We start from the raw sequence: 21,478 nt of genomic DNA, 5'->3' as shown, positions 1-21,478 counted from the left end.
AGAAGTCCAGGCGGTCTGTAGTGGCGGTCCAGGAGGAATATAGGTGCATGGGCGACAAAATATCGCATGATATCACATGATACACGTTTCCAGGTCAAAAGAGGGTATTCGGTCTCTCCTGCACGCTTCGCGTGCGGGATGCTGGCGCCACATCGTGGCATATAGATTTGCGACTGCTTACGACGACCATGTCAGCACTGCTTCCACACCAATAAACAGCCTAGAACTATATATGTTTCCGGTTCGGATGCATGCATAAATATTTCCGACAAATACCATGAAAACAATACGATGTATTGTAACGTTCCACTAGGACATTCCTTAATTAAGGGTCCCATTCGCCAACTGTTCTATTACATCTTATCAATGAGGCGATAGCTAAAAGGTAGTCTCGCCTGAGACATCAATAGAGAGGAAGAAGAAAATTCCTCAAATCTAAGACGGCCACCGTTTATTTCCACCTCTGATGACCCTGTAGCAAGGCATAGGATTTCGACGTTCCTCTCCGTTTAAAGCATACAATCTGAAAGAGAAAAAGAGCAATTATTATATGAAATGCGAATATGAGTATCCGACAACAAATTTGTTGCCCTTATTTTTCTTCGGCTCTAATATGAAACACGACCTTACTGAGAACAATCATGCAGCGCAGCGTAAAGCAAAAGAATTAAATATAAGTTTGAAAACATTTTTTTAGATCCCTTGGTATTGGTATTTTTATACGTCGGGGAAGGTCGCCGCTGATTACAGCATGTATCCCGCGTTCTTTCTGCGCGTACAGTTTTGGGTATAACGCCAGCATGAGGAATAAGGTTGCTCGCAAGTTTCGCAGTGTATATTAATAGATCTCCTATTCTGATGCGTTCAAATAAACGAAGTCCCGCGTATATTTCGAAGTCACTGCTATACGAATATTACATTTTTCATGAGAACGATCATAGGAGCACAAAGCACGTTCTAAAGATTGTTGGGTGTAACAAAATAAGCCATTTACACAGAGCCCCGTAGGGCTAGCCTAAATCCCTAGCCGCACGCGCCCTACTTAAGTTACTACGGCACCGTTTACTGATAATTGTTTTATAGCTGAGTTAAATACATTTCTGGAGAAGTGCTTCGCACCTAGATAACACTTTCTTTTATTAGTTACTTTGTTGTGAATGTCGCGCACCGTAAAGCTGCCAACAAGCCGAGAACCCTTTTGGTTATAGAAGTCATTTCCTTTAAAAGGCGCTCGACTGTATTGCGAAGGCTCCCATGTGACATTACGAGATTAGCTTCTGCGACGTACTCACATTCAGCCAAGGTATCCACCGCCGTAGCCACTTCCGGCGTTGTGTCCGAATGACTGCTGTCCAAAGCCTCCCTGCTGTCCGGCAGCGCCACCTTGGTAGCCAGATGATCCCTGCTTATTTCCAGCGCCGAAGCTGTTGCTGTCAGAGGACGAGAAGCCCGAGCTGTGGCTGTAGCCCTTGTTGTCGTTGTAAGCGTTCACATTCCTGTTAGAGGCACCACCAGCGAATGCTCCTGAGCCCTGCTGGTGTCCGGCAGCTCCACCCCGAAATCCAGACTGGTGGCCACCGGCCGCATTGCCGTAGCCGGACTGGAAGCCTCCGCCATATCCGCCGAGACCAACACCTCCGAGACCAGCACCGGCTCCGTAGCCACCGAGACCAGCACCCAGGAGGCCACCGCGGGCTTCGACCTTCTCGTCCTTCTTGTCAGCGTAAACGCCGCAGACTAGGAGGGCGCAGACAGCGGCGGCGAATGCCTGCGTTTTCGAAGGATGCATGAACAGTTAGTATCCGTGAAAAAATTATCGTGCTCATGATTGCACTGTGTCCCCCCGTACGCGGTGGAGCATACCTTCTTTATGTATAATAACGCTCATTGTTAATGCGAAAGCCTTATGCGGCTTACGAGGTAAAAAATCCAGACGTCCGGCGTCCGTCCTCACGGGAGACTCAGTCACGGGAAAGCGTGAACGCGAAAGGCATACTTAGTGACGTGACGGCGACGCGGTACGCGGAAAATTTTCGCAGAGGGAGCAGCGCCGGCGTGGGTATAAAAAAAATGGGGGGAGGGGGGGCCCTGCCTATGCCGACGGCCATTAGCAGGTGCCCGATGGAGTGACGGGATGGTGGAAAGGTACACGTCAACGTTTAATGCATCGGCACTAAGGCTTTAGCCTTAGAGTCTTCGTAACAATAGTGTGTGCGGCCCCGTAGAGTTATTCTGAAGCAGTAAGGGTTCTTACAGTGCAACCTGTACCATACATCAAATTCTTGTAGTTAGGGTCATTTTGATTGTAGTACAGTACATTGTTGCTCTTTTTTAAACAATATCAATGGGCTACTGCGGCATATCATTTTTCTCTTCCTAAAAAATGTTAACAAGTCTGAAGGAGGGATGCATCCAGAGCCTCCCGATACAAAGGGAAGACGCTGGACAGCTAACAAAATTTAAGATGGTGTAGCATAGATTCCTCAAAGCTTGGGGGATCTCCACAACTATATATTATGTTACGAGATGTCTCGAAGTCGTCCTTCGGTTATTAGTTGGCCCTGAGCATCACTTCCAGGTAAATGCCTCAGTGTAAATTCATGTACACGACCTACATCTGAAGCAAGCTTACCAGAACAAATTACAAGTAAGATTAAAATACACTACGGTACCGTAAGTAGAATTTTGATACGATTAGAGAAGCTAGTCGGTTCGTATATTTACGCAGCAAAAAAGAATGTTTGCAATGTAGAAGTGGAATGGGTCGTTCTCTAAACAAGCTGTCAACTGTTCTATACTATAACATGCCAAGATGACTGTCAAAGCTCGAACAAGGGGCGGAACACGTACCTTCATCTTGGCGGAGATGGGTGTCTTCGATGAAGCTACTTCGAAGTGCGGGTGCACCTTTAGAGGGTGGTTCTTCTTTTATAGAAGACTTGAGGGAAGCGTCGTGTCTTGGAAACAAAAAAAAATGAATCCGCTGGTGTAGAGGAAGTCACGTGGTAACATTCCTGCGAGCCCGCCATTGCAGTTATTTACACCTGCCGCACTCAAAAGAATGAACGAATGTAGAGGCCACAAGAAGAAGGTGTCGTTATCGGCTCGGGCTCTAAGCACCATACGCGAGGTGTGGCTCTGTCACTTTCGGCCGTCCTTGTTTCCCGGCATGTTGCCGTTTCTATCTCAAGTCTTTGATTTGTTGCTTGCTCGTATTTGTCGGTGTGCCGGTGATACGGAACGCTGGTTCGTCGCTCTTTTAGGATATCCGAAGGCGTTCGAGTGCTGCGCCCATACGGGAGCTGTGATGAGCTCAAGACTTTTTTCAAAAGCCTTAGCCAAACGCGTGTCCCGCGGACCTCTCGCTAGGGGCTCTGCCCGCACGAGACTCTCTTCGTCCCATATGTTTTTTTTTTTGTTTCTGAATTATTGTGTTCATAAGCTACATAACGTGGCTGGTCTCAAGCATTTTTTCACGAGGCATCCCATACGGTCACCATGTGTGCAAACGTAGCCGTGGAACAAACACTCTATATTAAGAATCGGCGTACAGCTTTCATTTAATCTGGATATCAGTATTGATATGCGGAAATAACCCTGTATAATATAGGGAAGGCTTTCTTTCAAATGGCAACGTTAGCTAACATTTTGTGCAACCTCAACGCTCAAGTACAATCATTGATGCCGATTGAAAGAAAAGCTAGCCAGAAAAGATCTTCCAACTTATAGTCATACGTCACTTGAAACTCGATTCGAAAAACTTACCAACGCATGAACCGATTACGGCACCTTACTTAACGACATTCCTTCGATCAACACTTTCATTCCCGCAGCTTTCTCAGGCGTACATAAGCGATAGTTTAGAGACCAAATAGGGCTAGGCTAGTGCTTGAACACAAATTGGTCAAATTTGTAGGCACATTTTAATTTCGCAGAAAGTGAAATACAACTTCTTGATTCCACAGAAAACCAGACGAGTATTTTTGAAGACTCGCATTAGAATTTTGCCCTAAGTACCATAAAGTATTTCGTTGGCTCACAAGTTCTTCATCCAGCCACCCTAGGGGGAGCGACTGGAATATTAAAATCCAACAAAAGTTATCTTAATTCCCAGTGGATTCAGTATGCTGTCCAATTTATACCAACGAAAATTGTCATAATGCTAGTTAAACCCACACTGATGTCCATATTCCGAGGATTCGGGGACATCTGTACGTGACGCCAACTCTCGGCGGCAGCAACGGCGTCATGTTATAACTGAATGGAAAACAGGCGAAAATAAAATCACATCTCTTGAAAAAAGCTAGTTATCAAAAACGACTCCGAGTTCTATACAGCAGAGACCCACTGGAACATTTTAGTAAATTTGCAGTATCGCTCTAGAAAGCGTGTGGCTTCCCAGGGGAATTGAACACCGCCCATTAGAAACATATGGGGCCCCATTGTAAAAAATCAACATTCTGGAAAGCCACGCGGTTTGTAGTGCGACACTGTAACTTTAACAGAATGTTCAAATAAGTGTTTGCTGTATAGGACCGGGAGCCATTTTTTTGAAAGCTAGCCTTTTTCGTCAGATATGATTTTTTCCCGCTTATTTTGATTCAGTTACGGCAGGCCACCGCTGTCACAGCCGAGAGATGGCGCTACGTGGACATGTACCCAAATCCGCAACGTAGTACTCAACGTGTTTACTACAAGTGCTGTTTTTTTTTGTCTTTTGTTACGTTAGTAATGAAAAAGCCTGTTCGAGAGTTTGACGATGTCCATTTATGGGTCTCCTATTTGACGTCTTCGAATAAGTGAAGTCGTACGGATATTTCGAAATCTGCGCTATGCGATTCTTGCTTCCGTGATGAGAAATCACCCTGGGATTAAAATTCACGTTCGTGGGATTGTTTTCTCGGACAAAATAAAGCTTCCTGTAAGCATGGAAAGACTTGCACAATGCCCGCCTATGTCGAAAAACGTAAGCACGCCGCTTCAGTAGGTCGCCACAGTATAGTGGGAACCCTTCGTTTTGCAAGTAATTTTTCTCGTAAGGACTTCTGTCTTTGTTGTGGTGGTCACGTGAAATTACAAGGTTGCGCTCTGCAACTCACATCTAGCCAAGGTATCGACCACCATAGTCGGTCCCGCCGTTGTGTCCGAATGACTGCTGTCCCAAGCCTCCCTGCTGTCCGGCAGCACCTCCTTGGAAGCCAGATGATTCCTGCTTGTGTCCAGAGCCGAAGTTCTTGCTGTCAGAGGACGAGAAGCCCGAGCTGTGCCTGTAGCCCTTGTTGTCGTTGTAGGCGCTGACGTTCCTGTTGGAGGCACCGCCAGCGAATGCTCCTGAGTCCTGGTTGTACCCACCAGCGCCACGCTGGAATCTACCCTGGTGTCCACCGGCAGAAGAGCCGCAGTCGGACTGGAAGCATCCTCCATGTCCGCCGAGACCAACACCTCCGAGACCAGCACCGACAAGCCCGGGTCGTCCGACACCGGCGCCGTATAGCCTCCGAGACCAGCACCCAAGAGGCTACCACGGGCGTCGACCTTCTTGTCAGCGTAAACGCTGCAGACTAGGAGGGCACAGACGGCGGCAGTGAATGCATGCGTTTTCGAAAGGTGAATCCACCGTTAGTATCTGCAAAATAATTATTGTGCTCCGATTGCACTATGTTCAAGGGGTACTGACACGAAAATTTCCAGTTGTCGTTTCTTTTTTTTTTTTGCGTCAACTGAGAGAACAATAAAGTCCCCAAGAGCCTAGAAAATCTACAGGTAACCATGAGTGCACCCTGATAAATTAATGACCACATGTCTGTATAGTTTCGGTTCTTAAGGTACCCTAAAATCACGACACGGTATGAACTTCTCGTTACGTGTTCGCACAAGATATCCTGACGTTTCCACGGCCGCTCCGCTGCGTGTTTCCTTTTGGTAACACAGAAGTGGTCATCTTGATTAGTTTTGGTGGCGCGCTAGCGGCCACATTGTATGTTTTGGTGCCCGTCGTCGTCAAAACTAGCCATACTGGTGCGTGAAGTCCCCAGAATTCGGGATGTAGCTTGACGTCATGGTAGATTCGATGTCAGTAGGTGTGCCACGCGGAAATTGACTTCATGCAGTATCGAAATAAAATATGTTATGTGCATTTACTGAGCTTCACACATGCTCAAAGGGTCTATGATGGAGTAATCTCAGCTCCGAAAATTAATGTCAGTGCCCCTTTCACGCTCTACAGAATATTAGAATAACAGAGAGCTGAGCTAGTTGGTAAGTATTCATTCTAAAAAGACAGGGCGTGCAAACACGGACACAAGAAAGAAGTCAGGACACCACAATCGCCGACTAACAACTGAAGAGACGCACAACGGCTGAAAAGAAAGAAGGCACGAAAACTTATCTGCGCATGCCCATGCAACAGGCGAACCTATCAATCCGGCACGCGTGGCGGTCTACGTGGAAGATAACTGTTAAGGCATTTGATTTCATCTTTATGCAAGTTAATCGACGGTTGGCTCACGCATGCACTACCACTATTCTCGATATGCCATGCTTCAATCATCAGGCGCGTTTCTTCATTTCTATGCCGGTACAACACTGCGCATTCATCAAATTTTTCGTGCACTTACAATCTCGACAATGTAAAGACAAATTAGAAGGTGAGCCTCCTGTAAGCGTTCTCTTATGTTCCAACAATCTCTGGTTGATGCATCGGCCCGTCTGTCCTACGTAGAAGCGGCCGCAGCTGAAAGGAATCTTATACACCACACTCGTACGGCAATCAGTGAATTTGTTGGTGTGTTTTACGAAACAAATATCGGTCCGCTTCTTGTCTTTTACTCCCTCAATCTTCCTCTGCACAGCGGCACAAATCTTACCTAGCTTATTGGCAGCTGTGAAAACAACATTAACGCCGTATCTAGTTCCTACTTTTTTTAGCCTGTGAGATACGCGATGAATGTACGGTATACCTACGACACGTTTCTTCCTATCGCTTTCTGCAACCATGCTTGGACTTAACACAATAGACTTCTTTAAACGTTCAGCGACCGTGGCCACTGCATCACGAGGATACCCTACATCTAAAAGACGTGTAACCTGTGCGTTAAAGCTATCACTCATTTTGTGCTCACACGACTTGGTGAGGGCTGACTTAAGGCAAGACATGGCGATGCCGTTTTTTACAACTTTCGAGTGCTTTGACGAAAAATTTAACAGCGGTTTCGAAGATCTAGGAGAATACTGCCAACACACGTGGTTCTTCTGGAACGTTAAGAATATGTCTAAAATTGTATTGCATTATTCTGAGGCACCTCTTTAGTAAAGCTTAGTCCTCCTCCATTTAATTCAAATTTTTTGCTCACGGAAGTTACCACCTTTTCAAAGTCCTCACCACTACAAAAAATGAAGTAATCGTCCACATAACGAAAAACCTTAATAACCGAATTACCTAAGGCGCCTTCCAAAAGATTGTCAATCTTGCTAAGGTATAAATCACTAAGAACCGGAGCAACTTTAGAACCAATACATATCCCTGATTTCTGCACATAAACGCCTTCCTTCCAACCTACCAGCGTCGACTTTAAATACATGGAAAGGATTTCTATAAATGCACCGGTAGAAACACCACATGTTTCGGTGAAAACCGTCTGGTGCTCTTGTTCGTTAATACATTCATTTACACATTTTAACAATCATCATGCGGCAAAGAATAATACAGGTCTTCAATATCCATACTAAAGGCCTTACAACAGCCGGGGTTCTCCTCTGAGAGGAACTGAACTAGCACCTGAGAATTACGCATACGAAAAGGGTCTGAAAAACTCAATGAGGTTAAGCAGTTCTGCAAATAACTAGATACAGCGACTTGCCAGGTGCCTTGCTCTGAAACGATTGCTCGAAACGGAATCTCGTTCTTATGTATTTTGGCTGAAAAAAACAATTCTAAAGTAAGTGATTTGGCCTTCTTGACATTACAAGCTATTCTCTCAAGATTATGTCTTAACAAAAGGTCGACAGCACGTTGCCTAACTACGGATGGCTTAAGTTTTACCGTCCTAAAATTCTTTTCTATGGCTGTTAATGCTTTTTCTGAGAACAAACTGTCCGGCATAATTACAAAATACCCTTCCTTATCTGAAACTACTGGCCTGAGTTTCTTCTCGACACAGTAAATAACCAAAGGCCGGATAGGATCAGAACACTTGAGATGCATATTAGAACCCTTGATTCTAGCAACGCAGTCTGATATGCAGTTGGAACGCTCTTCTTCAGGAACAAGTCTAGTGATTGTACGCGGCAAACTTAAAACGTCTATTGGTTTCAGGTTCGGCTTAAAACAGTATTTAGGACCTAAGGCTAGGGTTTTGCAGTGACTATAATCTAAGGCAGCTCCTCCAAGGACTAGCAAGTTATTCTGCGGTAAAACAGTAGAAATCATCTTCCTCTTACATGGTTGAAGTTCTCGAAGTTTTACCCTCCATATGAATTCCGCATGCTGGTTAGCTATGTAACAAAATGGCTAGGTGGGCTAGTTGGTAACGCATGATTAAAAACTTTGAGCGCGCAAAAGGACGTGTGTGTGTTTCTTCTGGTCCTACGTCCTTTTGCGCGCTCAAAGTTTTTAATCTGGTTAGCTACCCTCATCCAGTCGGCGTACATCTGCTTCTGGCGGCGATCGTCACGCGAAGTCGAGCAACGGACCTTGAGGCATTCCTGGTAAAATCTCACTTGACGCCATGATTCCGCGGTCAATATGGCACATATCCTCCTGGCATGTCCGGTCGGCGTTTAGTCGGTTAGTCGGCGTTTGTGGTGTCCTGACTTCTTTCTTGTGTCCGTGTTTGCACGCCCTGTCTTTTTAGAATGACTGCAGAATATCTTGCATATGGACAACAATGCTGATTTTGAAACAGCAATGGTCCTTGTATAGAAATCTGTGCTTCACACCACGTTTGGGTAATTATCGTTTTAACTATAATTTGAATTTTGCGCAATTCGGATAGCGCTGCCTTAGGTGTACTTTCCTGTATATGAAGCATAAATCATAAAGTGCAGTAATATGGCTAGCATGGCCAGTGTTTGTGGCGTTGCTCAATAACTATCGATACTCAACAACTATCGTCACTACGTAGATGAATTAGAAGATAGAAATTGGAAAATAAATTTTGCGTTTAGACAATACAACATGCTCGGCATTCTAAAACAGTAGGTTCCTGTTGCGCATCGCTCCGGGCTTCCAGTTAACGATAATGACACGTCTAGGAACGGTGTATCTAGAACCAGAGCCTCATGGCACGAGGGCCCGATCCTGGACAGCCAGAAACATGCAAAATGCGATACCATAGATTCCCCACAGCATGCGGAATTTCTACAATTATTTCTTCGTTTTCGGAGATCTCTCAATATCTTGCTCACTTACCGAGTTGGCCGTGAGCACCATTTCAGAAAGAAAAGGCTTCACAGCGAACTCGTGTATGCCACCTGTTTACTGTGAAATTTGACGCTAACAAAAATGACGGGAAGTAATAAATTACAGCGCGGTAACGTAGCGGCTTAATATTAGAGAAATTAATCACCTCGTAATGCAGTAAAAGAGAATGAATCGCAATAAAAGAGTAATACTGTTCGTTATTTAATACCAAGCTGTTAGTGGTCTTATATAACAAACCAAGAGGACTGTCAAATGCCACTCTAGTTCAAGCAAGTGGCGGAACACATACCTTCATCTTGAAGAAGATGGGTGTCTTCTGTGAAGGTACTTGGAAGTTCGGGTGCACTGTTAGAGGGTGGCTCTCCTTTTATAGGGGACTCGAGGGAAGCGTGGAGTCTTCTGCTTGAAACAAAAAACAACTTGAATCCGATTGTGTATACAGAGGAAGTGACGTAGTAGCAGCTCTGCGAGCCTGTCGTTGTTGTTATTTACCTGTCACGCTCGAAAGAATGAACAAATGTAGTCCGAAAGAAGTCGTCGTTATCGGCTAGGCTTCTAAACACCACCCGCGGGGAGCGGCTTTCCCCGGCAGTTTTGCCACTTCAGCCCATCCCTGCTCTCCGGCCGTGTTGCCGCTTCTATCTCGAAACTTTCACTTGTTGCTTGCTTTTTCTTGCCGTTGAACCGGTTCATCGCTCTTTTAGGACATCCGATGGTGTTTGACTTCTGCTCCAATACGGGAGCTCTAAAAGATTCTTTTGCGAAATCCCAAGCCGTTAGAAAATAGTTCTTTTGCATAAGCCACGGCTGGGCAAGGATACCTTGAAATTATATCGCGATACGATACAAGATACTCGAGCAGGCAGTATTTGAGATACAGATGCAAGATACTACTTGAATTATCCTATCCGATACGATACCTTCCGATTGTATCTTAAGACATTTCGACACATTTCCAAATTTGTTATTATACCTCTATATAGTGAAGCAGCAAACGCCTATGTACAAAATGTTTGCTTGAAAATTTCTTAAATGGGAACAACTTTGTTTAATTTGAACAAAATATCCGTTAGTATCTCAACAGTTCTGTCGTTCTTGGTCAAAGTATATGAGTTTCATTCCGAAACAACTTATTGGGATTTATTTGGCTGCTTAACATGACAGCTTTTATACGCTAGGCTGCCAGTGGTTTTTGCTTGTCACTTTTCTAATTGACGGCTGTCACTGCTCTACCTACCGACTATCTATCGAGTTGCCATCTCCTTACATGGACGTCAACAAAAAGCCTTCGAGCGATGGTGCAAATACCGCTGTACAGTCTTATCTTGTCAGCAAACAATTACCGTTTTCGCAATACCGGATCACCCGACAGGTGCCTAGCAGAAAGAACGCTGGTAGCGAGATTTTCTTGTGCCACATCGTTTATACATAGAGGACATAAAACGGCAAGGACTCTTCATATTCTTTTTAAGTGCTGGCGCAAAGCGTTCGTTAGCAGCATATCCACTAACGCGCAATCTTTTAGCATTTCTTCTCCGACAGCTTGTGCCGCCCAGAAACGTCCCAAACATATTCAAGTGACACAAAGCATCGCATGATACCACTGCTATTCACACTATTGGCACTTTTGGCTCCAATGGCCTGGTGATTTGTAGCAGTAAATAAACTTTACGGTGACCTAACATAAGAAAACGAATATATCTAAGTAAAATAGCAAGGCGGGTCTGTATTAAAAAATCACAGTGAATAAGTATACAGGGTGTTTCACGTAAAAACTAGTACAAGTATTTTAAAAAAAGGTGGTTAACCGCAGCTGAATGAAATCAACATATGCTTTACCGTCATGTGACGCTCGTTATGGTATTTTATGTGGCGCCTAATTGATTAATTAACGAAGGTCAATTATGCAAAATGTTTAACGTTTACTTTAGGGCCAAGTGCGGTTCGTTGCGTTGTAGAGGGCATTCCAAAACGACTGATCCAAATTTTTATGACGGCACATATGCTACGTGGTGATTTTTTTCGGCTTTTAAAGAAAGTCCGCGAGATACGAAATAAAACGATCTGACAGTGCTCATGCGCTACCTTACTGCAGCGCTTTCAAACGTGCTTCGAGCGAAACAACCGGCGCGTGGACCGTCAGCCTGTCGCTTCTCAGGGACGATGGCATTTCCTTACCATGTGCGGCCGTCAAAAAGCTGACGCACTAGAAAGCCGATGTTTAGAGCCGCGGCCGCTCATTTCCCCGCTGTCCACGCGCCGGTTGTTTCGCTCGAAGCACGCTTGAGAGCTCTGCAGTATGGTAGCACACCAGCCCAATCACGTGGTCATAATACAGCGGCTTTCTTTAAACGCCAAAAAAAAATGGGTCGGTTGTTCTCGAATGGCATCTGCAACGTACCGAAACGCACTTGTCCCTATAGTGTAATTAGAAAATATTGCAGAATTAATCTCGGTTAATTAATCCAATAAGGGCAATATAAAAATACCCTATCGAGTTCCACATGGCGTCAAACCATATGTCGTTTAGATACAGCGGTCGAACAAAGATACAATACGCCAACATGTCTTCAGTTACGTAAATGTTTGTTCTATAGGCTATTTAATGGACTATTTTACTATTTTATGTCACCTTCATATTCCTAACGTAACAAAGAAAATGGCATATGGAATACGTGTTTTCATTAGAGCTCATTCATGAAATTTTTGTTGTTTCTGATATCGCTTTATTATGCTTTTGCTCATTGACTTATTAACTCTAACACTGAATCATGAGGAAACACATATAAAAGTCTGCTAACGTGACTGCAAGTTATTCAAAAGCGAGTAAATAGTTTAATAAAAGTTCATTGCGCAGCGTAAGCGCGATCGACTTATTATGTGAGCATACTTTGTGCGTGACTGATGTTCTTAAATATAACCTCGCAATTTTTATTGATAGGGTATTAAATTATAATATTGCAGTACCCGCCATTCCACAGACATCCCTTATTAACACCAACATTGCTAGATTTGCTGAAAACTTGAATTTTATTGTACCTAGCGTTCAAACTATCTGCAACAAAGAGGATTTACATTTTTTCAGCGTTACCGTTCTGGAACACTTTAACATTAACTTTTATATTGAGGAACGCGCCCAGGTTCAATACAACACTGAAGTACTTTCTTTTCACTTCCCCAGACTCATTTTTATCATTGGGGTATGTTTTTTTTCCTTTGCGATCACTTACGCGGCTCTTTTATTTTTTGCCGCATTTTTCTTGAAAAATTTATCTTTGCAGTTTTCACTATAACTGATAAATCCGCAGCCCTGTAATTATTTATACATGTAACTTTTTTCTGTTCATTTATCCCACGTTCGATTATTGATTTTAATATTGTTAAATTTACATGTTGCCATTATTGGTTGTTGTAATAAATCTTGTCATATCATGCGTAGGACATCCCATTACAGTTTCTAACTACGGGACCTCCTTTTGTATGCACATGTCATGCAATTATCAGCGTTTATTAACATGAGAAAAGAAAAAGTTCATGCTGTCTGTAAATCTTGGCTGCCCAACAGGAATGCAAGTGTGTTGGTGACAGCATATCACGGGACGCATATTTCCTGATCAAAATAATAGATTCTGTCTGTTCTGGAGAATCCGCAGATGGGTGGCTATGTCTATGTCATGGCGTATATTGCAGGGTGTTTCAGCTATCTGGCGCCTATAGTATTACAAAAACAAACACATACGCTACGCTTGTGGAATTGGCCTAGTATTGTTCTGAGGCGTACGTAGCATGTCACGATATCTTTACCGATCCTCCAAGGTGGGTAATTAACAAAAATTGCTTAATTACTATTTATTTAGTAACTCAAGTGAAAAGTCTTCACTGCAAATGTTGTAGCGCTCGTTCTGAAACGTCCGAATATTTCAACCATGCTAAAATAACTGCCAGTCCGATAAGCTGTGTAATTAGCAACTATTGCTTAATTAACGTTTGGAATAGTAACCTTAACGAAAAATACTGAATATAAAAGTTGTAACGTTTGTTCAGCAACGTCGGATTATTTCATCTATGCTAATAAAGCTGCCCTGTTTTAATATTTTTGCAGCTTTTCCTTTAGAGGGCGCGCAATTAAAAGGAATACTTGGCCCCACTTAGCTGAAACAGCCTGTATTTGCGACTGTAAACCTCCGCCATGGCTGTGCTGAAACCCGCACCAATCAGGGACCGCGAAACTGTGCTTCCGGTTCGCGTACTTGCCGTTTTTTGTCTGCTCTCTCGTAAGTCTAAGTAGTTCTCATTGGCTGAAACTACTGAAGGGAATTAGTGTTTGCATCCTCTGTATGCGCGGATGTTTCTGTTTTCTGATGTGAAAACAGTACGATGTGCTGGCCAACTCGGCCACTATGACAATCCGTGAGTGCGGGTCCCAATCGTCAACTGTTCCATCGCAGTTTGTCAGGGGAGTAATAGGCACAAGATAAAGCCAAGTCTCGCTCGAGACATCTGAATTGAGAGAGAGAAAAAAGACACTTGGGCTCAAGTACAGCAAGACTATCATTTATTTACACCTCTGATGTCCCTGTAGCGACGCATGGGCCCTTCACGTTCATCCGCGTGGGAAGCCTACATTCTGAAAGAAAAAATAAATGATTGTTACATGCGCTGCGATTAGAAGTATCCGAGAAATAATTTTGCGTACTTTTTTTTTTTGGGGGGGGGGGGGTCCAACATGAAACACAGACTCGTTGAGCGCAATCACGAAGTGCGGCGGGTATAAGTTCAATATAGAAGTGCACGAATCTTTCTTCACATTTCTTGGTACGCACTTCCAAACATTGAAATATCAATCTCTGTAATTTATTTGCTTACTATGTTCTATTTCATACCCTTACGAAAAGGCTAGAAATATTTTGTTTTCCACAAAAATCTACTGTGCACGCGAATGCGAGGTACCATCTTTTCCTTTTTTGTTCTTCGTTTAAGTTTTCCGCGACAAAAGGGAACGATATTATCACAACATGTAGTTCATGTTCCTACTACAGTACCATTTCTGCTTTTTCACGTCAAAATGAAGAATAAGCTTGTTCAAAGGTTCGACACTGTTCATCAATGGTTCTAGTCTGGCGTCTTTGATTGAAAGTCATATGTATATTTCGGCGTCAGTGCTATGTGATTATTCCATTCTTGATTAGAACTCATGCAGGGAACACAAACCATGTTCATGTAGTTGACAAAATAAAAGCATTAACGGAAAGTCTTGCAGTGCCAGCCTAGGTCCCAAGCTGCACACATTAATCAGTACGTTGCCTTTTATTGATAACTATCCCATAAAGTTAAATGCAATTTAGAGGAGCGCTCGGGACCTTCAAAACAATATGACACGGGTCAACTCGTTGTAGAGCCGGGAACCTTCATTATACATGCGATTTTGTTGTAAAGGCTGTAGTTTATTAAATGGCCTCAAAACCACCATGTATAAATTTTAGCGCTTCAAGTAAACGCGCATCCAGTTCAGAATGCTGTCGCGATAAACAATGCCAAACCCGGCAACGCTACCAACGGCGAGCGCGCCACAAATACCGAGAAACAATCGCTTCTTCTCTCCGGGCATTTCGGTAATCCCTAGCGTTGGCTCTGACGTCAATATTCGCGTATGGTCATGTCATCCGCTAGAAGAACCTGTTTTTCTGCTCTCAGGTACGCGCGCTCGCTAGTCTTCCTCCTCGCCGTGCGAGGAGGAGCACTCGGCCGGGAGGAGAGACCAGCCGATGAACGGAGTTTAGTGAAGGAAAGAGCGAAATGGGCGGGGGCCGCTTTTAGACGATCAAACTCGCGTAGCCCCGCTATCACAGCACCGTTTCGAAAAATTCTTGCGGCTGCGGGTTTGTTGAAGGCTTGTGCACGACTGCAACATCACAACTAAATTGCGACCTCTGGGAGGTTTAGGGCCCTTTAAGGAGGTCACGTGATATTACAAGGCTTTCCCCTCAAGTGCACTCACATCTATCCAAGGTATCCGCCACCATAGCCGGTTCCTGCGTTGTGTCCGAATGACTGTGCTCCGTATCCTCCCTGGTGCCCGGCAGCGCCTCCTTGGAAGCCAGATGATCCCTGCTTGTTTCCAGCGCCGTAGCTGTTGCTGTCAGAGGACGAGAAGCCCGAGCTGTGGCTGTAGCCCTTGTTGTCGTTGTAGGCGTTCACATTCCTGTTAGAGGCACCGCCAGCGAATGCTCCTGAGCCCTGGTTGTACCCGCTAGCGCCACCCTGGAATCCACCCTGGTGGCCGCCGGCAGAAGAGCCATAGCCGGACTGGAAGCCTCCGCCATATCCGCCGAGACCAGCGCCTCCGAGACCAGCACCGACAAGACCGGGACCTCCGACGCCAGCGCCGTAGCCACCGAGACCAGCGCCCAAAAGGCCACCACGCGCTTCGACCTTCTCGTCCTTCTTGTCAGCGAAAACGCTGCAGACTAGGAGGGCGCAGACAGCGGCGGCGAATGTCTGCGTTTCGAAAGATGCACCCGCCATTAATATCTGTTAGAGTTATCGTCCTCACGATTGGATTGTGTTCACGCACTACTGCGTATCTTCCTTATGGGAAACATGATTCTTGAACAGAAAGGGTTCTTGCAGGGCAACCTGTATTTCACGCAACGTTGTTTTAGTTTGTGTCATCTTAATGATAGTTTGAGTTTAGCAAATATAAATGCTGACCGGCTTGAGACGGTTAAGATGGCCACATTCCCTTTCCCACCTGCGCTTAACAATATTTGGTATGCTACGCATACACGAATGAAGATATAGCACTTGTAAAATAAATCTTACGTTCAGGTAATGCAGTATTGCCCTTCTAAAGCAATAAGAGTAAATTTCTGCGGCTGGCCGCTCTGAGCTTCGTAAATAAAGATAATTACTTCTCTAAGAGAAGGATAGAAGCAGAGCCTCCCGGTAAAAGGACTCGATGCTGGACTGTCTGAAAAGTAAAAAATGGTACAGCATGGATTCCTGCAGTATGTGGGTTCTCCGCAACTTTTAGATGCGAAGTATCGTATGGCGGAGTTCAATCCGGTGGTGGTGGTGTGCGGCGTGACCACCCTTACTGCGCGTGCGCATACCCTCTCCACTCACAATCTCCCCTCCCCCTCTCCCCTCCCCTCTCCACTTCCCCTCTCCACTTTCTCCCCTTCCCCTTTCCACGGTTCCTCTGAAACGCGGGCTAGACATGCCGAAATTCTCTCCTGCGCAACGCCGCGATGAGCACCAGCGCATGCGCGTCCCCTCCCCCTCTCTCTCCTCTCCTACGCTGCCCTCCTCTCGCATGCCTACCAACCGCGTTCCCCGCTCGCCCTGTGAGAATTAACGGCCAGGCTAAAAGACAAGACGCGCGTAGCGTTCCTCTTCGCGTTCCACGACGCGAGGTCGGTAGCATGCCCAAAGAACGCCAACAGAACGCGATCGTGCAAGTGCTCCGGCTTCGCATCGCCTCATGGTCCCCTTTAGCGGGAAATGGTGTAATTTTTTTCTTTGTGTTACGATACTTCTCAATTTCTTACCACTAAATTTTGAGCATCATTTGCAGGAAAAATGCTTCACTACGAAATCGTGTATACAACCTGGAACATCTGATGCCCTCATTGAAATGCGAGCAATAATTAAGACTAAAATATAAGTATGATAAGGTTGTGTTTTTATTGTAATTAGAGAAATTATACAGTTCATAAAGAAGCAAAGGCGAATGCAATGTAATAAGAGATTATAATTTTTTGTTCAATTAACACCAAGCTCTAGGCGGTTTTATATAACCTGCCAGGATGACAGCCAAATGTAGCGCAAGTTCAAACAAGTGGCCCAACACATACCTTCATCTTGGTGGAGATGTGTGTCTTCTGCGAAGATCTTTGGAAATGCCGTTGCCCCGCTCGAGAGCAGCTCTACTTTTATAGTAGAATCGAGGGAAGTGCCGCGTCTTCTACTTGAAACAAAAAAGACAACCCAAATCCGCTGGAGTAAAGGAAGCGACATGGTAGCAATTCTGTGAGCCAAACGTCGCGGTTATTTACCTGCCGTAGCCGAAAGAATGTAGGCCGCAAGGAGAAGGCATTGTTATCGTCTAGGACACCCGCGGGGAGCGGCTTTCCCCGGCAATTGCGTCACTTCCACCCATCCCTGTTCCCCGGCCTGTTGCAGTTTCTATCTCGAAACTTTCACTTGTTGCCTGCGTCTTTTTTGCCGCTGTATACGGGCGATACGGAACGCTGGTTCGTCGCTTTCATAGGATATCCGAAGGTGTTTGATTGCTGCGCCCACACCAACGGCGATGTGTTCAAAGGATTCCTTCCACATCTCGAGCCGTTAGAAAATATTTTTTTGAATATGCAGAAAGTGGGGAGAGCAGATAACCTGTTGTGCACATCGGTACATCATAAATGAAATTCAGAGATGCTTACTTGAGGCTTAATTGAGTGAGGGAGTGACGCTTGGTCATTCAGCGAGGCTTAATTTTTATTGAGAATAGTAATCCTACGTTTATTGTACAAGGGTATACCTTTACACTCATCATTATCATAATCAGCCTCACTACGCCCACTGCAAGGCAAAGGCCTTACCCTTGTTTCTTCAATCAACCCGCTCCTGTACTTGCTGTGGCCTCGTTAACCCCCCAACTTCTTCATCTTATCTGCTTACTTAACTTCCTGCCTCTCCCTCGCGCGCTTGGCTTCTCGCTACCTGCCCGGCCCTTGCCTATTTTTTTTCCTAATTTCAATTAAGATATCCTTAACACACGTTTGTCCCCTACCCACCCTGTTCTGTTCTTGTCCCTTATGGTTACGCCTGTAATTCTCCTTTCCCGGGCTCGCTGTGTCGTCCTCAATTTAGGTTGAACCCTTTTCATTAGTACGGTAGCCATAATTGGCCGAGTCGGTAAATCTGCATCTTGTTGCTTTGTTCACATCTTTTCGTAAGCCTCCAGGTTTCTGTTCCATAGGTAATATCACTAAGATGCATCTGTTATATACCTTTCTTCATCGGGATAGCGGTAAATTATCATTAATCATTTGAGAATATCTGCTAAACGCGCCCCACTCCATTTTTATCACTTTTAGTTACTTCAGTGTCATGATTCGGATCCGTGGTCACTACCTGTACTAAGCAGGCGTATTCCTTTACCACTTTCAGTGCCTCGCTACTTATCGCGACGCGCTGTTCTCTAGCGAGAATGTTGCATTGCTTTAGTTTTCTGCATATTAATTTTCATACCTACAGTTATCCTGTCCCTGTCCAATTCAGTAACCATGCTTTGCACTTCGTCCCCTAAGTTAACCAGCAAGGCAATGCCATCAGCGAATCGAAGGTTACTAAGGTGTTTTTCATTAACTCTTGTCTCTAGAAGAGTCTGGTGTTGGGCCTGTTGGTACATAGCTTGAAAGCAAGGAACCCAGCCTTCAGCAGACACGTACACAAGAAGAGAACAAAGACGACCACACACGCTGGGACTTACAACAGTTTAATAAAAAACATCTACTCGAAAAGGAAACCCACAAAACGCGCATGTGTTCTACAAGATATCTTAGGTGGGAGGGGGGAAAAAGGCGGTGGTGAGCATGTGACAATCGACGAAACACACCCATAACGCTGGAGTGCTTTAAAAACCTTGCAGATAAAACGCCGATTGTGGCACCTTCTACTTACGTTTGTCTAAAAACGTCACCTCTTTACGTGATAGCGAGAGGGAAGGTGTGCTTACGCAACGAGCCGGACCGTGTTTTTGCATTTAATATGCTCAATTATTTCCCTCTGATATTTCAGGATCCTTTACCAATAATTTCAGTGTCGTTAAAAATGGCTGAACACCCGCACGCTCTGCAATGCGCAGGCAAGCTCGCGCCTCCTCCTGAAGTGACTGATGTCTGATGTTCTTTCAGGCGCGTGTTCACACAGTGCCCCGTCTGTCCTATATACAACCTACCACATGAAAGTATAATGCGATGCACTACATTTCATATCATATGCAAAAACATGGTCCGGCTCGTTGCGTATATATATATATATTCGGAACATGATGGCGACGGCAAAAATCTGCCGAGAGTGTCCATATAATTGCTATCGCAATAATACGGTGTATTGTGATGCTGGCCTGCTTTGCCACTAGGACATTCACTTATTAAGAGTCTCATTCGCCAACTGTTCCATCACATGTTATTAACGGAGTGATAGGTAAAAGATATAGTCTCACCTGAGACATCAATACAGAGAAAGAAAGAAATTCCTCAAGTTTAAGAAGGCCACCGTTTATTTCCACCTCTGATGACCCTGTAGCGAGGCATAGGCAATCGACGTTCCTCTCCATGCATATATAGTCTGAAAGATAAAAATAACAATAATTATATGCACTGTGATTATGAGTATCCGACAACAAATTTGTTGCCCTTATTTTCCTTCTGTTCTAATATGAAACACGACCATATTGAGAACAATCATGCAGCGCATCGTATAGGAATAGAATGAAATATAAGTTTGAAAATCATTTTTTACACCACCTGGTATCGGTATTTTTAAACATCGGGGGCTGGCCGCCGTTGGTTATAGCGTGTATCCCACGCTCTTCCTACATGTAGTTTTTGGTTATAACGGCAGCAATGAGGAATAAGCTTGTTCGCGAGTTTCACAGTGTCTAATAATGAATCCGCTATTCTGATGCGTTCGAATAAACGAAGTCATATGTATATTTCGAAGTCACTGCTATGCGGCCTTACATTCTAATGAGAACCCATACCAAGGACACAAAGCACGTTTTAAAGATTGTTGGGTGTAACAAAACGAGGCTTTAGTCCCAATTTAGTCACTACGCCACTTTAGACCCCACTTTAGTCACTACGCCACCGTTTACTGATAACTGTTTTATATTGTTAAATATTTCTTTGAAGAAGTGCTTGGCACCTTCATAACACTTTCTTATACTGGTTACTTTGTTGTGAATGTCGTGCACCGTAAAGCTAACAAGCCGAGAACCCTTTACGTTATAGAAGTGATTTCCTGGCTAAGGCGCTGGACTCTATTGCGAAGGCTCCTATGTAACATTACGAGTTTTGCTTCTGCGGCGTACTCACATCTAGCCAAGGTATCCACCGCCGTATCCAGTTCCGGCGTTGTGTCCGAATGACTGCTGTCCAAAGCCTCCCTGGTGTCCAGCAGCGCCTCCTTGGAAGCCAGATGATCCCTGCTTGTTTCCAGCGCCGAAGCGGTTGCTGTCAGAGGACGAGAAGCCCGAGCTGTGGCTGTAGCCCTTCTGGTCGTTGTAGGCGTTCACGTTCCTGTTGGAGGCACCGCCAGCGAATGCTCCTGACCCCTGGTTGTGTCCGGAAGCTCCACCCCTGAATCCAGACTGGTGGCCACCTGCCGCATTGCCGTAGCCGGACTGGAAGCCTCCGCCGAGACCAGCGCCTCCGAGACCAGCACCGACAAGACCGGGTCCTCCGACACCGGCGCCGTAGCCACCGAGACCAGCGCCCAAGAGACCACCTCGTGCTTCGACCTTCTCGTCCTTCTTGTCAGCGTAAACGCTGCAGACTAGGAGGGCGCAGACAGCGGCGGCGAATGTCTGCATTTTTGAAAAGTGCATCCAACGTTAACATCTGTGAAATAATTATTCTGCTCACGATTGCGCTATGTGTCCACGTCATAGGCCTGGAAAAAATCTGGAGCTAACTGAGACTCGCTCAAGAAATATATTCGGCACTTAGGGCTCACTCGAACTCAGGCTCACCAACATTTTCCTTACCCGGACCCAGACTCACCGAAGTTCTTCTCAACCGGGCTCATTGGGACTCAATCTCACCACATTATTACTCAACCGGACTCACTTAGACTCAGACTTAAGGATCGATGTGTGTCTGACTGAGCCGATCCATAAGCGAGTTCGCCGACCTAAGGTCCACGTACGCTGTACATCATACCTCCCTTATTGAAAATAACGCATCTTATTAAGACGAAAGTCTTATATGTCTGACGAGGCGAAAAATTAGACGTCCGGCGTCACTGGTGGTGGCGCACTCAGTCACG

The 21,478-nt window shown here is 45.0% G+C and overlaps 3 protein-coding genes across 3 annotated transcripts in view; all 3 read right to left on the bottom strand.

The window, feature by feature from the left end:
• LOC119401866 (uncharacterized) overlaps window positions 1-21,478 on the bottom strand; it is a 32,764-nt gene that overhangs the window by 10,099 nt on the left and 1,187 nt on the right. Inside the window, exon 2 of the mRNA XM_049418412.1 lies at window positions 1,636-1,768. Within this exon, the coding sequence (XP_049274369.1) occupies window positions 1,636-1,768 (133 nt within the window). The remainder of the gene's footprint in view (window positions 1-1,635; window positions 1,769-21,478) is intronic.
• On the bottom strand, window positions 435-21,048 carry LOC125756210 (uncharacterized). The gene is made up of 2 exons (XM_049418411.1): window positions 20,527-21,048; window positions 435-523 (listed from the first exon to the last, which is right to left on the bottom strand). The coding sequence occupies exon 1, from the start codon at window positions 21,036-21,038 to the stop codon at window positions 20,529-20,531; it is 510 nt and encodes a 169-aa protein (XP_049274368.1). The 5' UTR covers window positions 21,039-21,048; the 3' UTR covers window positions 435-523; window positions 20,527-20,528.
• On the bottom strand, window positions 15,420-17,465 carry LOC125756181 (uncharacterized). The gene is made up of 2 exons (XM_037668867.2): window positions 17,278-17,465; window positions 15,420-15,919 (listed from the first exon to the last, which is right to left on the bottom strand). Exons 1-2 carry the CDS (start codon window positions 17,281-17,283, stop codon window positions 15,422-15,424), a joined length of 504 nt encoding a protein of 167 aa, XP_037524795.1. The 5' UTR covers window positions 17,284-17,465; the 3' UTR covers window positions 15,420-15,421.

Source organism: Rhipicephalus sanguineus, chromosome 8 (assembly GCF_013339695.2).
Source record: "Rhipicephalus sanguineus isolate Rsan-2018 chromosome 8, BIME_Rsan_1.4, whole genome shotgun sequence".
Taxonomy (NCBI): domain Eukaryota; kingdom Metazoa; phylum Arthropoda; class Arachnida; order Ixodida; family Ixodidae; genus Rhipicephalus; species Rhipicephalus sanguineus.
This window is presented reverse-complemented; position numbering and strand designations above follow the sequence as displayed.

Excerpts from the sequence above, each read along its gene's own strand:
- LOC125756210 (XM_049418411.1), bottom strand. The coding sequence starts at position 21,038 with ATGCACTTTTCAAAAATGCAGACATTCGCCGCCGCTGTCTGCGCCCTC.